Genomic DNA, 21,724 nt, shown 5'->3' on the forward strand with positions numbered 1-21,724 from the left:
GTGTTGCGAACAGATCCAGAGAGGTGCTCCTCCCCCTCTACTCGGCATTGGTGAGGCCTCAGCTGGAGCACTGCGTCCAGTTCTGGGTACCGCACTTCAGGAAGATGTGGATAAGCTCAAAAGGGTACAGAGAAGGGCCACCCATATGATTAGGGGCCTGGAGGATAGGTCCTATGAGGACAGACTCCGGGAACGGGGTTTGTTCAGTCTGAGCAAGAGAAGACAGAGGGGACGTGACAGTCACCAACAAGTATGTCAAGGGTGAACACCAAGATCTAGAAGAGCAACTCTTCAGAAAGGCAACCCCCAGGGAGGATGAGAACCAATGGGCACAAGTTAATTGAGGAAAAAATTAGGTTGGACATTAGGAAAAACTTCTTTTCTGTAAGGATATCTAGAATCTGGAACACCCTCCCAGCAGAGGTGGTGCAATCACCATCCTTGGAGGTGTTTAAGAGAAGGCTGGACAAGCACCTCATTGAGCTCATTTGAGCCCAGTAACATCCAGCCCATGGCAGGGGACTGGACTTGATGATCTTACAGGGCTCTTCTGGTCCTTTGAGTCTATGATTCTAAGAATTAGCAGATTATGTCTTTTTTTAAACAGAAAAAACACAAGTATTTTCTTTTATTAGGTCTTCTAATTTAATGGCGGCGACCCATCTATTTTATTATATTCTTCTTCTTCAGATCCATGTGCCAAATAAGCAATAGGACCTAGTAAAAAGGGATCCTATTAGCTAACATATTACTGTAGTGATGAAACCAGAAAGAACTACAGAACCCTTTACATCACGAAGAAGATTCACTCAGTTTGGCATTGCTATGCTCACTCTATTTACTGGATTCTCAAATTCTGAAATCTAGAACGTATTCCAAAAGAATTTGAAAGCCCATAATTGTCCTAATAAATTCCTTTCCATTTCAACTGATTCAATACACAAGATAACTAATACTAAGGGAACTTCCGATCACCAGCTGGATTACCCTCTACAGTTCCCAACAGTATAACTAGGGTGGGAAAGCTGGGACAGCAACCTTAGGTGCCAACTTTGTGGGGGAAAGACTATCAGCTGCTACTGCAGCCATGCAGCTGTGCCAGTAACACAGCAGTATCTGGAAGCTGCTGCTGCTGCCCCCATGCATTCCACCACCTTGCTGCCTGGCTGCTTTGTTAGATCTCTGTACCAGGCGTGCTCAAATGTTTGGCCCTTCTGGGCCAGATAAGTGGCACAGGGCCAGTCCATGGGCCAGATCCAGCCTTGCATGCCAGGACTTGGCCCTGCCCCCTCCCCACCCTGCATGCCCAGACTGGGCCCCAGGAGGTCAGCGCTGCTCCCTCCTGCCCCTGTGGCTCAGGATTGGGTCCCAGGGGCAGCACTGGAATTGGGTTCTGGGGGCCTGGCACCACCTCTGCCCATTTATATTGGGCACCTGATCCAGTGCACATAGCCTGAGGGGGGGTCTGGGAATTTGGCAGTAGGGGAACAGTGCTACTGCTCCCCCATCAGCAAATTTCCAGACCTCTGGAGCCCTGTGGGCTGGAACTGGCTTGCGGGTTGGGGGTTGAGCATCTCTGCTCTATACAGTTCAAATAATTATCCATGCCATCCCTACCATCCAGTTCTAGAAAGCAAAATGCAAAGTTTCATAACAGAATCTTTTTACTTGCTTCTTTTTGCTGTGCCAGAAATGGTCCAGTAATAGTTTACTGTATTTCAGAAGTAAGGGCTGGTGCTAACCACAAGAAACAGGAATACCTTAGCAAACTACTTTATCTAAATAAATTACTGGTACCCAGCCCTGTGGAAAGAACTCAACAAATTCTCACTCAGCTTGTTAGTGTCAGTATATGAATGAGGAATGTTAACATTCATGCAAGGTGATGGCTTCCAAAATGCATTCTTAGTTAAAAAAAAATTGTAACAAGCAATTGCTAATTTGCAAAAAAAAAAAAAAAAAAAAGACATCATTTTCTACTCTTTTTCAAACACTGAAAGCGCACTAAGGTTTCAAAAGGGACCTCTAATCTTTTCACTCAAGACCAAAGTTTGCACTGAACTATGCATCAGGGAAATATGAAAATATTAAAATTATTCCATGCCTTCTGTAATACCCTTAAAAATCCAGCCTTCACGGAAATGGAATGTCCTTATTTAGAAGTGACAAGCCTTATAGCTTTCTTTAAGCACAGGTCTTATATCATGAGAATTTTACTCTCTGCTTCAATGGATGCAGGATCTGGCCTTTGTTATGACACTGCTTTGCATAAGGAATATATTTTAATAAACAATTATAGCAGTGAACTGGCAAATAACAGCCCTAACGTTGCTGAAGCAATTAAATATAAAAGTACACTCTAAATTTAACCTTTTCACTGACTCCATGGTACAGGATTCACTCACGCATTTAGCTGCAATTGGTTTGTAACTGTAGAGCATAAAACCACGAGGAAGAAATCACTTGTGTTGAAAATCTGGTGTGGAACAGATATACCTTCATCATCTATCTTAACTCATCCAAATTTATATCATTAGATTATTTAACATAGTTAATGCCTCTTACATTACACAGATACAGACACTATAGTTTTTAAAAGAGGATATAGTAATTCATTAAGAGCCCAACCCAACAGGAAATCCTTGATGATGCACAAAGCCAAAGGGACTCCAAAATGCATTCTGAAGTTGTTTGAATAACAATGGCAAGTGAGGGACTGGAAAACGTTTATTCAGCATTGTGCTTCTAACTGCATCATGAAGTCTTTTCATATGGCCTCTCTTCCACTCAAACACAAAATGCAGGAGGGAAACCTTAAGATGTATGACCAAAATATTTTGCTATAAAATCAGTATCAACTTTAATACTTTTGCAACTTTTGCTATGATAAATATTAAGCCTGTGACCAGAACTGAAACACGATAGAATACAGTTGAGAATTTTTAGATGCGAGATGGGCTAGATTGACTTATCTAGCTAAATGCTAACTTTGTATAATTTATTCAGGGAATGCAAATTTCTTGCCAAATTGTTTCTTCTGGAAAAGGCAGGCTCGAACAACTGAATTCTCACCTGTTTATCCATTTTAAGAATATCAAATAAAATAGGTCAGGCTATAATAGTTAAAAATATGAATTTATAATATATATGTGTATAAAGAATAGGTCTTAGGCCTGATTTCCAATAAAAAGAATTAGGAGACAACTGTTAGCTGATTGAAGTATTTCCAGTTAACTCGGTAAGAGAATGTAGAAAAATAAATCATTACAGGAAAAAGCAGTTCCCTTTTTCAGTCTCCCCTATTAGGATACCTCCTAAAGAACCAACACATTTTATTGATCGTTTTCCACTTTCCCACTGCTGAGACTAAGTAGTCCTCTGTTTACTTTGATTTAAAAATGCATTATTGTCTACTTTCTAATAAACCAGACAGTGGAACAAGAACTCAAATTATTCTAAGTTTATTCTTAAGTTTTTTTTTTTTTTTGAAAGACTGAAGGCCTTAATCCTTAAAAGCCTTTTTGAAAGAAATGTTAGTAGATGCTGGCCTTGCAGCTGGGCCCAGATTGAAAGTGCACTTACATTTTTATGTTTAGAACTGAAGGACTCTAAAGTTAGTCCTAGCACTCCACATAAAAGCTTTGGAAATGGCATTCTTTGGTACTCGTGCAATTCATTCTTTAAGAAAAGGAAATGGAAAGAAAGATTTCATGTCCAGGGCTTCAGCCCTTTGATCATTCGATGAACATTGGATCCTCAACCTGGGCCTCAAACTTCTCAGGCCAGACAAAGAAGGCCCAGGCCTCACAGACTGGGCCTCGATTCCCATCAGAACAAAACCTTTGGCTGCCTCACAGTGTGACAGCCTGGGAAAGGCCCACCTCAGCAGGGTTGAGATGCCCGCTTTGCCCTTTGATCTTTCATTTAAGCTACAGCCAAAGCACCAGGTCAGAGGATTTCAAATTGCACACCCCCAATGGCAGAGGGGAGCAGGTCAAGAACAAAATGGGGGTGACCAATCTAAAAAAGCCCAGCAACGCCTTTCTTTGGCCAGTTTCACATGACTTGTCTTGTATTGTGCAACCCTAAGCCCACACTTAAAATGGAATTTGACATTACATGGTACAATGGAGTCAATAAATGGCATTCTTTAGTGCTCTTACAACAAAGTCAACCCTTCCTTAAGTGGTTGAAAGCCTGAAGCTAGAAAATACTTCTCATTTACTTCTTTATGCAAGAAAATTGCATATATTCTAAATCTACTTTTCATTACAGCCTTTCAGAGCTGAAAACTGAAATAAGCCTAACAAATATTTAACAGAGGTGTACACCAATTTTACCATGTACCCCTGCTTTTACTTTCAGAGATCAAGTTGCCACTTGAATGATAAATGTGTCAAGTGTTTGAAATTTCTGCGTTTTCTTTCACAAAATGCAAATGCACTTTCCAATGAGGGTGAAAAAACAATCTCATTCTCCTGGAGAAAAGTTTCAGTCTGGTGCATGGCAGAAGGGAAGCACACTTCTTTTTACATCAATACTCAGATCTACATACCCCTTTATGTCTGACGAAACAGAGCCAGGAGAGAAGAAATGCCAAATTCCTTTATCTACCTATAGGAACGGAATATCATTATTTCTGCAGAGACCTGGGACTCAGGGTTTCAGCAGCAACTGACCACAAGGCATGGATCATGTTGTATAGGAAGATAATGAAGAAAATTTTTTTTTTTATATACAGTGCTTGGAAGACAGGATTAAATATTATTTCTATATGCAATATATTTTGCATTATCACTATTAACTATTATTTTTAAATGCAAGTGCATTCAAAGAAAGGGCAGTAGCAGCATAAAAGGGAATGGAGAAAGATGGCAATGAAACGACAAGAGACTATTTTTTAATTTTTTCCAGTAGTAACAGGTGCCATATGAATAGGACTATTCTCCAAACTTTACACAATGAAGGCATAAAAACAGAAATACAGGATGGGCAGAAGAAGTGGAGGGGGGGGAATACAACACAGAAATACAGTACTGATTACCTGGATTAAGAGGGGTCCTATCATACAGGGAGGGCATTTCAAAAGTACTTAGCAACCCCCTGACTGAACTAGAAATGGCCAATGCTGAGTGCTTCCAAAACTGCCACAAATACTCTTTTGGTAGTACAGGTTATTTACTGTGTTTTACTGTTTGCTGTTAAGATACAAAGACAATCTCAAACTATTCCAAACAGTTCTTACAACAAATGTTAACTGGTAGAATAAGAAGGGAGAGTACACTTTACCCAAGGGGAATCCACATATTTTTAACTAGGAATAACATATAAAAATAATGCAGAGTAGTTATGACTTCAAGTGTACAGCTAAAAGGTTTTAAAAGGTGTACTTCATGAGTAGGAAAAGAGAGACATTAAGTCATTTGTCCAAGGTCGACCAAACACCCAGTAGCAGAGCTTGGAATACAATCCAGAGTAACCAGGCTCTGCCCCACGAAAGGTTATGCTTCCTTGAAAGGTATGTGCTTGAACACCCACTTACTACAAGGGGCTTTTCCTCCATGATCCTGTCTCTGCTACAGCAGCAACAAAAGGTGGGTAAATGTGTTTAAACTCTGCTGCTGGGTAGATGAATATAAGTGTGCAACACACTGGAAGAGGCCCATTTATTTATTTAGGCAAACGCTAATTTACTATCTACTAGATAGTTCAGAGCCACGTCTTAGCCACAGTCACTATTTTAGGTTACAGAGTTAAAAATACAAATCCTGCCTTGTCCAGAAGCACATGTGTACACTTCATTCATAAAGCCTTTTTTTTTTAAATCAGCATGAGCTTGAAAATCAAACTTAGGGATGTCCAGGAAAGAGTACAATTTGCCTCTAATTTATTCTACCGCTTTCTGTGAATATTACACCCTGCGTTACCATGGCAACACCAACACATCTTTCAATGCCGAGGAAAAAAAAAAAACAAGCCTTTTGATTCTCACCTTTGGCCATTTTATTGAGAACCATGTCAATTAGAATGTAGGTTCCACTTCTTCCTGCACCATCACTGGCAACAGAAAGGGAGAGAGAAAAAAACACTATCAATGTGTATCTAGATTCAGTACAAAGGTATTCACCATTACTTTTATATTGCGTTATACCAGGAAGGGAGGGTAGATGGGGAGGGAAAGGAGGCTGAGGGTGGAGGGAAAGGGAAAGAAAGCTTGCAGTGATTTTAATTAACACATGCTGTTTGTGTAGGATTAACTATTGTTCTTCATGGATAGCAGGGTTTTGTTTTGTTTAAAGCCAAAGACTTGTTTATTTAATATACAAACATTTTACACAATGGTGAAAAAGTCAGTAATTCAAGAACGGGCAGCCATTTCTGTGCATAGAGTATACACATAATGAGCTTACAGACTGTCGTCTCTGAGATCAAGCACAACAGAGAGTCACATGAGAGCTGAAGAACTCCGTGGCTAGAATCATCCTGAAAAACTATTGGCTCTATTTGCACTTGAGCCTAGAGGTCAGACTGCATGCACACAGAGCAGCCTATTTCCCTTCAAGTCATACTCCACACCCCTCGATCCCCAATCCAAGAACTTAAAATATTGCATTACTTATGGATCATAAGTTATCAACCCAGAAATGGGATGCCAAACATCTGGACCTGAAAAGATGCATCTCAACTCACCTTCCCCCGTCTCTTTTCCCTTGCTTTAATTCTACCTCAGATGCAACGAGTGGGGAAACATCTTACCATGTATTTCCTGAAAGCTCTCTCTAATCCCAGGGTATTATCAGGCCTTCCTTGGAAAAGTGTGATCAAGCCTTGTGAAGGACCAAGCCTTGTTAACCTTTGGGAAGGTTCCCTAATCTGAATGCATCTTGCAGGCCTGGTATGGAGTAGCTTGCAATGGGCAGTGTGATGTTTTATAGCTGCTGTTAGCAAACATAATTAAGACTTTAAGTAGTATACTTGTTTTCATTTCCTTCCTCCAAATTCTAAGAAGGTGCCTGTGTGACCAATTAGTCATCTATTTTTATTAACTGACCTATTATTTTTAGTGATAACTAACTTTGTGTTCAGCATTAATAAGAAGGGGGCACCGACACAATGGTGTGATGGGCTTTCATAGGCAGGCTATGAAACTGCATTTTTGATAAACCTCCATAGATGGGAGCAGTTTGTTCTGTATCATTTCCTAGAGAGGCAGCTGAAGGGAACGAGGAAACAGGGCCCTTTTAGTTAATCCAAATAGGGCGTGGCATTGTAGTGGTCAGACCTAATAAAACAAAAACTACTGAGCTAGATGTTAGACATTTTCATCCATCATACTAAGAAAATACCTGCAACAAACTCAAAGGACTGTTCAGTTTATTCTGCATCATCTCTTTTTCTTTTTTCAGACCTCCTCAATGAAACAAAAACAGGCTTGCTCCATATTGTGTATTTTCTTCAAGTACTTCACCACTCTGTGTTATATGACTCTGTCCCTCTGCACAGAGCTCAGCAGGCTTGTGACATGCTCCTCTCCCTTACTGGAACCACTCACTAAACTGAAGGTGTGCATTTTAAATGACATAGGGCACTTACACATGTGATGGAGCTCTCCTCCAACATGTGCTTATTAGCATGCATTGGAGCAGACTCAATTGATGCAAGTTTGCTGGAGCATGCTAACTGGCACACTCCAGCAGCCTACGTGTCACATGTATTCATTGTCTCCACATTTCAAAATGGGGGCGGGGCGCTTTAACTAAAGCTTGTTGAATGAGCTTTAGTTAAAGTGCCTCTGCTGCCATTTTGAAACACGTGATGCTGAATATACGTGACGCTGCAGGCGCTTTAATTAAAGCACCCCTCTCCTCCCCCAACCCAAGAACATGTGTATAGATGCCCATAGTTTTTCCTCCCACACTTATAATTTTTCCCATCTTTGATAAAAAGGAATGGGCATTCTCCTTACAGAATAGACACTACAGCTACAAAACTAAATATTTACATTATTACTTCAAGTTTTATAGTGAGCCATCAAACAGCTCTCATTTACGTTCACGAGACGGGCAGGCCTAAAAGCAATCTGTGCTTGAAGGTTTGTGCTTACTCACCCAACCAGTGGGCATCTTTCCCCTCCCATTCCCCAAGACTGCCTTGCTACCATCACGATCATTGAAAACAAACAAAGAAGAAATAAAAAACACTGTTGAAACATTAATAAAAATGCAAAACAGTTGTCTAAATTGGGAATGCATCACTATGCTGTAATGTTAGAGCAGCTTTCTAAAATCAAAGGGCTGTTAGTGAATTTTAGGCATATGAATCAAATTTAACTTGTAAAATTGCACCTGTAAGATCATATTAAAAGGACAATTTTGTTACAAAATTGGACCTTCAACATTTACTAGCATAAAAAAAAAATTAAACAAAATGTAATATCTTGGACCTGGTTCAGAAGGAACCATCTTATGTATTTAGTGATTCATCTAAACCTGTAATTTGCCCATTTGGTTCTATTCATGTTAATTTCTTACAGCACAAAACCCTCTCTACAGCTATTTTTAAAATTGTACTTGCCTGCAGTGAACAATTACAGGACAAGAACGACCCCTGTAGCACTTGTTTACTTTTCTGCAATAAAACAGACACAAAAATTAATAAATATATTTTGCACTGTTTCCTTAGCCAACTGTCAGAAGCAAAAGCAATAAAGAAAAACAAATATTCATCACCACCCTTTAAGTAATAATATCAGCTAATCAACCTCAATATAACAAATAGCTAAGTTATATACACAGCTCTGTTTAGTTTCCCAGTGCAGCAAATAAAATGAAATGCATCTTTCCATAATACTCATAAATGTGGGTTAGCTAAATACATAAATATATACATTCTATTCCCAAATTATTTGCTTGTCAGCCCCCATCAATGTTTATCATGAGATGCTTTGATTTTCAGTGTGAGCTTTGAGTTCATGAGCTTGGTCCCAGAAATAATTAAGTGCATTATTTGGAAGCCATAATTAAAAGAGGATATACAGTCAGCAGCATAATGTGAGCTTGTATGGAAAACAGATTATCTCCAGAACAGCAGTGAGCAAACACTCTGAAAATCTTCTCTCAAACTTAACATTTAATTACTCATGTACAGACTACAATTCTAGGAAGCTATACAGCCATAGTTCCAATATAAACGTTTTACATACTTAATATTTATAAATAGCTCTACTTTCCAGATTTCTAACCAATCTACATTATTTGAAAATATATCTACAGCTGAACAATAAAAACAATAGTGCAAAACTGACCTGGTATACAGTAATTTTCTAATGGGGTTAATACCTATGCTTGAATTAATGAGGAAATTAAGCAAAACTGAAGCAAACCAAGATACTCTTGTAAGATGCTGAATACAGCCCACAGAAGAATTAAGTCTGGTTACATTCATTTCAGTGTTACTGCTGTAGAGCTGCATTTTAATTGTGAAATGTTTTCCTCATAGAAAAATGTCAAAGTGGGTGTGTTAACAAAGAAAACTGAACAAAGGATAAAATGAGAAAGTGTCCTTTCTAAGAAATCAAATCCCCTCACTTTCCTTGATTAGGTGTTTTAATTTACTAGAAGGTATACGATAAAACCATGTCATAGGACAGCTGCCAGAGGAGGTCTAAGGTCTAGATGCACCAAGCTGATAATTGTAAGAGCAAATATTTCAGAACGTTAACTGCTGAGAAATGTGATAAAATGTGCTGCTGGAATCTGGCAACTATGCATTATGGTATTAGTAATTTTAAAGCATCACTAATCTACTGAATCATTTAGTTCTTGGCTGTTCATCTATTCTGTAACATCTGTGCTGTGCAAATATGCATATATCTTTAAATACTGCTTAGAGTGTAGCCTGAAGATACTTAAAGATGTATATCTGAAAGACAGCCTTTTCAAATGCCAGTAACTTGACTCAGACATGTTACCAAGGTGATAGTCATGTTCCAAAAGATAATGTTTTTTACAATCAGCTTCTGGTCATTAAGAATCTGACCAGATTTAGTAAATATCTATAATAACGATAGGGTCACATATAAAATATAAACATTCACAAATCTTTACAATGCATTGGTGAGGAAAGTAACTAACACCCATTTTAATGATGTGGAAACTGAGGTAGAGATCTTTAGTAAATTTAGTTCCTCAAGGCTTCAGAGCAAGTAAATAATAGAACTGAGGTCACAATTCAGGATTTCTCCATTCTCAGCCTTTGGCTGGTTTCTGTAAACCATATATAGTTCCTCAGAGAGGTGCTTTCCCCATTTATCCATAAATTTGCAGTATTAGCAGTGAATAGGGTAGAGTGGTTTATTTTCTCTGAAATAGGTGCACTGCTCAACCACTGAACAGCAACTGACACTGGAAGCTAAAACACACACAACGGTAATTTATCAGGTACTGAAAACAAGGTAATTTATTACCAAGCAAAACTTACACCTTTCCTCTTCCCTCCAGCTCCAAGTTTTAAATGGCTTTTAACTGAAGGGTTAGATTATTCTGTATGGATGAATCTGTTAATTATTGGTGTCAATGTCACTACCTTACTAACGTATACAGGAGCCTTACGAACCTGCAGAGGACTGTTCATATTTTGGAATCAACTCCTTCAATACAGCATTAAACTGGAATTGTATATATATTTGTAAACTAAATTTCAAATGTCTGTTACACAATATGACACAATATCAGCACATTCCCCGATATGCTGATGGCCATTCTCTGCCCTCCATCACATACACACCGTTAGAAAGGAGTTTTGGCATTTAAAGTGTCATAAAAAGCTCATAAGCAGACAGAAGTATTTATCATTTCTTGCACTTGTATGGCTCCATTGTTCATTGAATGGCACTTCTAATAGGATACTGAGCTTGTTTTGACTAGCCAGCTAGGAAAATTTTGGTATATTTTCAATAACAAATAAAACCACACTAACCCTATTTATAAATCAAACAGCCAGAGACACATGTTGGGGAAAGACACCTTATGTTTGTCATTTTTACTGACTGAGTTTCAAACACTTTTATCATCACACATTTCAGAAAACATATTAAAATAAAGCTTTTGATCCAGCTGATTCATAGCTTAGTCTGAAAAGAGATTTAAGAAATGCAACAATATCCCATTGCACTCTAGGTTCTTTCTAAATAGAGCAAATTGAAAATTCATCAGTAAGCAAAGGTCTTGAATGTTTAAGAAAAAAAATATATCAATATACAGGAAGAATTAACTTAGAGAGAATGATTAGTAATACAAACCAACCCTTGGCTCATTGAGTGAAAAAGAAATCATCATGCAAACCATCAGCAAGCAAAGGTCAGAGGTCGTTAGAGGCTCAGAAAAGGGGTTTCCCACATTGTCCCTGCAGCAGAGTCACAGTTTCCAATGATCACTTTTGTGACTATGCAACTGGGCTCATATTACTAGCTGCAACATCACAAAAATGACACTGGCAACCGCTAATTAGCTGGCAAAATAAGAATTTGTCCATTTTTAAAGTGAGCAGTGTTAGTAAATGCCATTGCACACAGCAAGAAGTGATAGCATAATATATATATATATTTATTTTTTTTAAGCAAAGCCCTCACATGTGATGCTAATTATCTTTTAGCTTAGCAGTCTCTCTTTAAAGTGTAAATGTGCTCCCTCTGGGCTCAAGAAATATTTAATTACACATCAGTGCATGACTAACAAGCTAGTCCAGAGCGGTAATGATTGGTCTATTGTTCACAATGAATTTAGGACTCCAGAAGCATTTAAAACTGACCAGTGGTTTTCTGCAGCAGTCTCACCTTTCAAGCACTGTATGTTGTATGGAATTTTAAAAAATACAAAATAATCTCCTTTTGGTCATTTAGACCTAAAAGCACTATGTTCTTAAAGCACAGTTGGGGCTTTCCCCCTGCTCCTCCCCCTCTAGGTTTGATTCGTATGCTAAATGCAACATCATCTAAAACACTGTCCGATACATAAGAAAGAAAGAAAGAAAGAAAGAAAGAAAGAAAGAAAGAAAGAAAGAAAGGTAAGCTTTCAGTTTTCAAAGAGGCTTGCAAAATTTACTTCAATAAAAAAAAAATAGGGTCCACATTTCCACCGACTCTGGGCAAGGTAATTTTGGGAATCCAATTTTTCTTGGTGATGAATTATAAAAAATAGAGGGTTGGTTATGTATATGTTTAACTTCATATATGTATGTGAATATATAAATATGCACACATGCCCATATATATGTATAAATACATTGAATGCATAAAAAAATTGATATTAAAGTGAATGAGAGTAGCACTTGCTAGTACCACCTTAAGCAAGGGGTATGTATATAATGTATTGGACAGTTTTTGAGGATTTATCAATTGCGATAATTTACCAGAGGTGAAACTTTAAGTAGGGAGCTTTCGAAGCACAATTTATTCAATTAAATCACTGTAAAATGAATTATTTTAGCAATAGCTTTTTTAATGACTTTTTGTCATTAAAAGAACCAGCTTGGCCAAGAAACTGAGATTCATAAAAGCATCTATTGTGCATGCAGATTCCTTTTCAATGGAATTTTACTATGCATTCAATATTATGGGTTCAAAATACAAAATCTACACTCAAGGATGTAGTTACTGGTTACAGTGCCCTACACTACACTAAGAATATGCATAATAAACAAACACTCAAAATTCAATTATATTTTACCAGGTTCATCCTATCCGCCTCAAATAGGAAGTATGCCACCTTAACTGCTTTCCCTTCCACTTTTAATTTTGTATTTAAATACTGTGATTATTTATTCCCTGCAGACCTTCAGTAAAAGACTGCACAGTTTTTGAGATGCAGCCTCTGCCACACTGTAGGCTTGATCCTACAATTTTCAGATGAACTCAACTCCTACTTCAGTAAGTAGGAATCGAGGGCACACGGCACTTCAGAAGCGCTAGCCTTCTGGGCCCAGTCCTGCTTACACTGCAACCAAAAGGACTTCAAGGCCAAGTCAGATCCTTGGACTTGATCAGTACCGTGGACTTTTACAGAGTGACAGAAGTGATTTCTATTCATAATAAAAAAGTAAAGTTGAAATTCAGCATTGCAATTTGCACAATGCAAAGCTTGGAGCCAATTCAGGACTTCCGCTTTGGGAATTCACTGCTGCCAAGCTCCACAGTACCATAAGAAAGAGACTTTGAACGATAAAAACAACATTAAAGTGATACTAAGAGTTTGGACTTGAATCCAAGGCAAAAATCACTAAAAAAATAAACTATGGATCCAAATCCACCTTTAGGTAAGTGCTCCTTTCTCCATTGTGTTGTACATACAGAATCCTGCTACTCTAACCCAATCAAAACCCACAATAAATGAGACTAAACATTATTTAAAGACCCCAAATAAAAATGTAGGAGCAGTGCGATAGAGAATGGTGTTTTACCCTTAAATCTAGGAGTAATTTTTTTCCCCAACAGCCAAGTGTGCTAATTTCCACCAACTTCAGTTGAAGATGGGATCAGTATCACTCTTCAGATGCACAAACACCACTTCCACTAGCTTCATTTATTGGAGGGCAAAATTTGGCCCTACATTTTTTTGTTTGTACATTTTGCTGAAACCTTTAACATTATTTCAGCAGTTGGCACATTAGGATTACAGTAAAGAGAAAAAGATGCACTGACACGTACGTAAGCACCTTCCGGGATTCTCAACCAACTTCCCAACTTTCTGAGATTCTTTTCATTTAGCTTTGACTGTATGTCTGTGAAGTATCTGGTACAAGTTAACATCTACACAGAATGCATTAAGCATGGTTTGCAGTCAGAAGATTATTTCACTGTGACGTTTATCATTCATGGCTTTAATTTTCAAATTAAAGTTTAGAGAAACATTAAATATTAGAAAAACCTGGTACTTTAGTAGAAAGAGAGCAGAGGTTAACATTTTTGCCCATGTATTATTAGTATAAAAATACCATTAACAACTCCTATATTTTAAAGCAGCATCTGCTTCTTCAAAATTCTTGAGAGGGCATTACTTGGCCAAAATTTGCGCCTGTTTCCCCACTTTTCCACCCTCCTTCAACCAAATGAACTTATGGACCTGACCCTTTGGTCCTTACAGGAATGCATTTTGCACTGGAATGTCTTTGCTGACTTATAACTCAAAGGGGTTTTAGCATGCACATACTGCACAGTGATTTATTTGTAAGATTCTGGCAGGGAGGGTCAGAGGGGAGGCACACAAAAGGACTTGAAGCTACAGGCCCAGGTAAATGCTTATAAAACAGAGAAATACCAATAACACAGGAAAAATATACAGAGGAAATAGATGCATTCATTCCCTGGGTGAGAAGCAAGTGAGTTTTTAGAGCCAGGAAACAGAGAGCTTGTGGGACAGCAGTGAAAATCACTGGGGTACGAAAGAACAGGTGCCCAAATTTATACACAGACACATAGTTATGGCATCACAAACAGGAGGACATTTCTCCAGTAAAAATAGAAAAAAAACCTTCAGAGGGTAGATAATTAAAAGTATTATTGCTTATAGAAATACTTCCGCAAATTTTCATTGCCTCCAATAGATCATTACATAGGTATTGTACCTGCGAAAATCTAGAAGTGATCTTGTGGAAGCAGGCGCCTTCTGGTCGTTCCAGCTCAGGAAATGGAACTGCGTCACGGTTCGTGTCTCATTGGTTTGGAGGTTTTTCAGGTAGAAGCTCCTCACAAGGAAATCCTCACACCAGATGTGCTCAGAGACCAGATTTACCTACAGCACATTGAAAGGGGAATATAACAATTGTGGATTCAAGCTGAGAGATGATATTTAAAATAGCTCCGTAATCGTGGCACTTCACAAAAGCGATATCTTTTGAATGAAAGGAACAACATAAGGCTTTTGTTATTACTAATAAATTTGGCACCAGCCAGATACATGATTTGTTATTTAGCAGTTATTGTAGCCATTTTGCTTTTCTGAAATATTTTTAATCGTTATATATTTTGTTGAAATTTAAAATAATCTCCAATTTAAAAGTTATGGGTTTTGCATGTTGAAGAGATGCTGCCTGATAACAGGTTTTAAATGCATCCCATCATGATTCACTGGGAGACACCCACAGTGCACTGCTTTTCTGGAAACGGCAGGATATAATTTGAGTAGTTTTAAAATATATATACATAACATGAATCTAGCTCACATGAAAACTTTCAGTCAATTTACTCTGTTCAACAGAAAACAAAGCATAATATGAAGCTGGAATGATTTTTAGAAAATGTATATTTTTACAAGGGAATTCAAATAACTATTGTTCCTCACCATCATTTATCACTTATTCTTTACGTTTTGCCTATTATGGTATTATTTGCTTAATGTAATCAAATATAAGACCAAAAAAAATACTGAGAATCAAAAGTCACTGTATATGGCAACAAGGCACAATAATGGATACTTGTGCTAGATCTATCAAGGAAAAAGTAGGGATTTTTTTTCTTTCATATAAGAGGGCAGCTTAACAGAGTGGTAATAATTACCAACTTTTATACATAAGCTTTTGTCTGTAAACCCAAACATAATTCTCTAAGGTGCAATATGCTATTTTCCTATAAACATGAAGTGACATTATTTTCATATTTAACCATTAAGGGCAGTCACTTTTAAGGAAAAAGACCCTTCCATTCTTTATTGCACTGATGTAGACGTATGGTCCATCATTTATGAGACTTTATGTCATCTACATTTTTTATAAAAACTATGCATAATTTACCATGATCTTAAAACAAACCAAAGGACATTGGCATTGTATGGGATACCTCAGTGCAATTTAACAGGTCAATTTGATTAAACAATCTTTTGCTTTGTATGAAATCAATCCACACACTTACTGTCAAGTTTACAGTGAGATATTTTGTTTAAGTACCTCATATATGTGGTAGAGATTTGACCCTTCATCTGGCCAATAGTGGTAGCACTGCTTGACTCCATTTTCAGTAAGGGGTGTCAGCATGACAATAACGACACAGCCGTTCTCCCAGACCATCTGCAGACAAAGACAGACACCATGGCCACACTGTGACTGCCTAATTACTGCGTGACATGTATAATTACTGCACTCAGACACACAATCAAAATTTATTCCATTCACAGGAAATTTATTTCATTTTCATTAGACACTTTTACTCTGCAGCTGCTTTCAAAACCCTGAATATATGGCAGCATATTTTACATGCTTCCATGAAATATTAAAGAATTTCCAATGCTTTAAAGAACACACACACACACACGCACACAATCCCCCCCAAACAAAACTCCCCATTCCTAGTACTGCACTCAGCTGCTTTTCTTTCAGAACTTACAGATCCACAAAAAACTGCATTATGCTTTCAAAAACAACAACTGTTTAGCACTTGATGTTTTATGCTAAAGCAGCATGGAGACATATAATTAACAATATATTGACCTGCTAAGGTAATGCAAAATGAAATGTGCTTGTATGCTCAGATTTGTTTCTTCTTGCTGTTTGTCATGTACAAAAGCTGCTGAATTACTATATTAATGAAACAATCATAAAAGTTGCATCCAACCAAGCTTAAGAGGAAAAGCAAAAACAAAAACCTTTAATCAAGAAATCTTTCATACGGAAAAATGTTCTTTTCAAAACCATAGTGCCTAAAAAAAAGACTTTTGCAGACATGTACATTTTTAATTTAAATTTTATGCAGGATATAAAATGAAACAGTGCAATCCATACTCCAGGCTATCCACTCCCAAAACATACACAGAGAGGGAACAGAAGAGAACAGTGAATCTTAGCTAACAGCGTGACTATTTAATAATTTAGAATAGTCACATTGTAGAATATAAGACTCTAAGACATCCTCAACTAAAGGGTTTCTGGATGTTTTCACACAAACAACAAAATGAGCAAAGATGGTCTGGCATATCTGTGTTCCAAACACAGCTCATGGCTGAACAAAAACACTCCTGTGAATTAATACCAAGCAGCATAGTCACTAAAAACCATTATTATTGTGCTGTACATTGATGTTATATTTGCATACAACTTTCACTGTGTTTTTATTAGCATATAAAATTACTGAGTGAAAAGAAAACTGCTCTTTTTGTGAAGGGTTACATTTATTTCACAGAAATATTTATAAGCAACTGTATTGAAATGTAAATTTTGTAAACAAAAAAGGCCTTTGTCTAAACTGCGCAATGATGATACATTCAATTAAAAGATTTTTTTTAATGGCATACCATACAGTGAATAGAAAAGCTTTTCCATTTATACTTAATAGTATAAAGTCTCATTTTTTAAAGGTACCTTTTATGAGTGCAAAAATATTTCTTTTTTTGCATAAGGTTTTTTTCCTTATACAGTATAACAACTAAAATTCTTAAAACAGTTTTCGAGTCACAGCTTAATGGTACTTAGTTGAAATATATTTAAGGTTTCTATAGTTTGGAGCTATGTGTGATAGTGGAGAAGAAACAGGGAGAAAGAAATTGATGTCAATTTTTTTAAAGAGAAAAAATATTTTGTCTCTCCTGCTCCTCCTCCTCCCTTCCTGCAAAAAAGAATGGCCTTCTCTGAACAGGATCTTTGAAGGGTATCAGACTCTTCTCCACCAGTACTCAGAACTACACAATAATAAATATAGGTTAACGTAATAGTTTATAATTTATTTTATATAACTATACATATACATATATAATGTCTCTATCTCTCTATTTCTCATTAGTGGTTGCATTGCTCTTAAGTTTGCCAATTTTACTGGTAGTTTATGTGTACTTACGGAAAATAATACAAATTTCAATTGGTCCCACATACTTTCATATTTCTATAGCCCTAAATCAGACTAAGCTAAGAATTTAAAAAAAAAAAAGTAACTTACTTTAAAACTAGCCTCACTAAATCGCTACTTTCCTCACATAACAATTTAATGTGCCTTTAGAAGGTATAGAAGCTCATTGAAGCCATTACGAAAATGAGGAGAAACACAGTTTTTATGAGTGTAATAAAAATACAATGATCTAGACCATAAACTAATCATCTAGCACTCTGGTTGTGCCACCCAAGTGTAACATTATAAAAGCCCACTCGTTTAGAGAGGAATCCTTACAGTTTGGCAACCCTGTTCATTGGTTCAAAGATACAACATTTCATTACAGAGGAGCTGTCTGAATCTCTGAAGATTTCATTAAGCATAAATCCAAATGAAAGTTAATTTAAACAAACAATTTCAAAGTTACTCTGGGGTATAATATTTCTTTTAGGTCATTGTGTGAAAACAGAGAAGTCAAATATACTAAATCAAGCAGGCAATGCAATCTACTGCTATCATCATCATTGTTACAAGGCAGTCATGACCGCATCTCCCGTGCTTACCATTTGTAAGAGATATTTACTAAGACTCATTGACTGTGACTTGCAGACTATAATATTTACTCTGTTTCTTTAATATTATTATACTGAGCCATGAAGCAGTTATTTGGATTTCCTTTTGAATAAAGTACTAGAGGGATGGGTCAAATATAGTCCACAGAGTTTTAACAGTGTGCCCTACGGATGACCTCATATTTTAAAACTGGAGATGTGACCTCCTGAAACTACAGCTCCATGCATGTAATACTTTAGCGTGTTCAGTGTGGCCAGACAAGGCTGATCAAAATAGAGCACTGCATACCGCAACATAGTCTCCATGGGTTGTGTCTCTGTATTAAAGAAAAAACAAAGGATTTGCTCTGTGCTCTGCAGTAGGGGTGTGTGAAGCAGGCCCTGTTCGGTTCAGATTCAGCCTGATTCAGGGGACAGTGATTCGATTTGTTGATTCGGATCGCTGTCCTGATTTGATTTGGCTGAATCTGAAGATTCAATGCTGATTCAGACAATCAGGGATTCGGCCATAGACACAGCTTTAAATGTTTTTTCTACATACCTTGAGGTACCAGGTGTGGCTCATGAATGCTGAGATGGTGGGGTGGATGGAGCGTCCCACAGGAGTGTGGGGAGGGGAGGGGGGGCGGGAGGAGGGCATGCTTGGCAGTGGCCCAGAAGTGGACTTAATGGTCCACTTCCGTGTCCGCCGCTGAGCACGCTGGGAATCCCCCCACGTTCCCGTCGAATCGATTCAGAGGGTTCCAACTCAATTCGGAAAGATTAAAGGGTCTCCTGATTTGATTCAGATTTGGAGATTCAGCCACTGAATCAGGCCTAATCTCCACTGAATCGAATCAGCAACCAAAGCTTTGCACAGCCCTACTCTGCACAGAAGTTGTGGCCTCATTTCTTTCAGGTTGTTGATGCAAACTTCACATGGAAACTTTGGGAACAGAAGATATGCTTCAATTAGATTCAAAATGATTTGATTAACTGAAAATTCTGAATTTTGAAAAGTAAGCAAATTATGTGATAAAAAAATGAAGAAACATATATGATAAGAGAATGAAGAGATTGCAAGCACTTTTGGAGCTGGGCTGTTTTTGTATTTGTACAGGGCTTAGTATGATGATGCCTTTGACTGTAATGCTGCAATATTATGAATAATAATAAAATAATAATGCCAAACAATATATACTTTGTTCACTTAGCACATGCATTTCCATATTAATAATTTATTATAATACTTCCAATATATTACAAAATTTTGAATGCAAGTATATTGAGTAAAAGTAACAAAGTATTTGCTATGCAATATATGCTGAGAAATAAGTACAGAGTACCTTTCTATGAGAGTCTTCTATGTGCAGTCTACGTGAATATGGGATTAACAAAACTCACTTTAATGAGCTTCTGCTCTAAGCTTTATCCTCAAAACATCTCTCACCAAAATGAATTTCTCATTTCTTTTTCATTCATTGCAAATTAAAGGTTGAAACCTGCAACCCTAAGACGAATAGTATATTTGTCATCAGAGGGATGACTTGTGGCTGTAATTCACCATATTTAAAGAACATGAATAAGGGCCATGTGTCATGTTTGTCCCATATAAGTGGTGACTGCTGAGGTCCTCTGCAGGGATTAATTTTGCTCTGGGCAAATTAATTTTATAACATTGTAGGACTGATTTCTGAAAAAGTATAAAAAATGATTTGTAAACAGAAGAACTGCTCTCAGCATTATCATAAGCTGAAAACCTTTAAAAGAGTGTTTTTATAAAGTTCTCCTTGGGCATGTTTACACAAGACACTACTACACAGTCGCTCGCTACTGCGCATTTATTACTTGTATTAGCAAGCAATAAATAAATGCACAGTAGCGCCAGTGAACATCTTTTAAGTGACGTTACTGCGCAGAAGCCCCTTGTTTACTAACTTTTAAATAAATACTTAATTAAGTATTTAGATTTTCAAGTGTTCTTATGAGGGAAGAGGGATTTTTTTAAAAAGTTATTTTTCAAAATGATAATTGGGAAGACCACTAATTCCCTTCTTTATGTTAATGACTAGGAAAGTGAACATGCCTGTATTCCAACTAGAAACATCCTACTTCTTCAGTAAGAAATAGGTGGACATATTTTAAGAATGCATGGATTTAAGTGTAGAAAACACATATGGTCATAGGTTAAATTCAGAGTGTGTTCATTAAAAATAATGAGCTGATCATTCAGTAATCATTAATATGTTAATGGAATTTTTAGCAGTCACATCTTGGCTATTTTAAGACAGACACCAAAATAGCTGCACAAAAGATAACTTATTAAAGCAAGGTAATACAGCTTAGTATTACTGTACAAAGTTCTAAAAAAATTTATACAATAATGGTACATACAATTTAGACAAGGAAAGCCTCATTATCAATAAAGAAAGGTTCTTAAAAATGACACACTAAAATCCTTACAGAATCATGGTTTATCTGTCACACTTCATGAAGTTAATTACTTCCCCAAAAAGTGATTTATTTTTAAGTTCTTCATTTGGAAAATAGCCTGCCTACCTGGACAGAGCCAATCAGGAAATTATTTCCCCCTCCCCTCCTCCCCCAGATAATTTTTTTTGATGAAATAGTAAAATTTTAAACGTAAATATATTTTGTCTTTTTATTGAAATAACAAACATTTAAGACAAATCTTGTTTGAATCTTTAGGTTGCTGGTTTTTAACTAAAACTTAAGAAACATCCACACAAATAGTTATTCTCCATTAAAACATATGATCACTAAGAAACCTAATTCTGTGTCAAAGCATGATACACCAGTTCAAAATAGGTCAAGTCATGGCTCAGCTAGTTAGCCCAGAAAATCAGTACTTTGACAAATGAAAGCCAATAACAGTAAGTCCACATTGTATTTGAGGGCAAGATTACAGCATACACATGCACACTTGACCTAGTTAAAACTAACTAGCTCAGGAAACAACAGCAGTGAAGTTGGAGTCAGTATAGACTGGGCTTCAGTGTAGACTGGACTACTACACCCAGGACACCGAGTACTTACTCACTTGGCTAGCCAATGCTGTTGCCTTTTCGGTGCTACTGGTATGCAAGTTAATAAGGTTAAAGTTAACTAAGCAGGTATGCCTACACATGCTGCAGACAGGCTAAAGGAGACAAACTGTTCCCACTCATCTCAGTAGGGTGCTAACTGAAGCTTAATCATGGTTATTTAAACATCAACACTCAACTATTTTGCTACTTATAAATGCACACACACAAAAGAGGGGCAATTGTATTATGAAAATGAGCACAATATACTATGGAACAGCTCA

General features: G+C 37.2%; 1 protein-coding gene across 1 annotated transcript in view; it reads right to left on the bottom strand.

Moving 5' to 3' along the window:
• PTPRN2 (protein tyrosine phosphatase, receptor type N2) overlaps positions 1 to 21,724 on the bottom strand; it is a 1,174,657-nt gene that overhangs the window by 22,762 nt on the left and 1,130,171 nt on the right. The window contains exons 18-21 of the mRNA XM_019507947.1: positions 15,937 to 16,056; positions 14,620 to 14,786; positions 8,575 to 8,628; positions 5,993 to 6,057 (exon numbers count right to left, since the gene is read on the bottom strand). Of these exons, the coding sequence (XP_019363492.1) occupies positions 5,993 to 6,057; positions 8,575 to 8,628; positions 14,620 to 14,786; positions 15,937 to 16,056 (406 nt within the window). The remainder of the gene's footprint in view (positions 1 to 5,992; positions 6,058 to 8,574; positions 8,629 to 14,619; positions 14,787 to 15,936; positions 16,057 to 21,724) is intronic.

Source organism: Gavialis gangeticus, unplaced genomic scaffold (genome assembly GCF_001723915.1).
Source record: "Gavialis gangeticus isolate Ggan-Ray unplaced genomic scaffold, GavGan_comp1, whole genome shotgun sequence".
In the NCBI taxonomy this organism is placed as follows: Eukaryota; Metazoa; Chordata; order Crocodylia; family Gavialidae; genus Gavialis; species Gavialis gangeticus.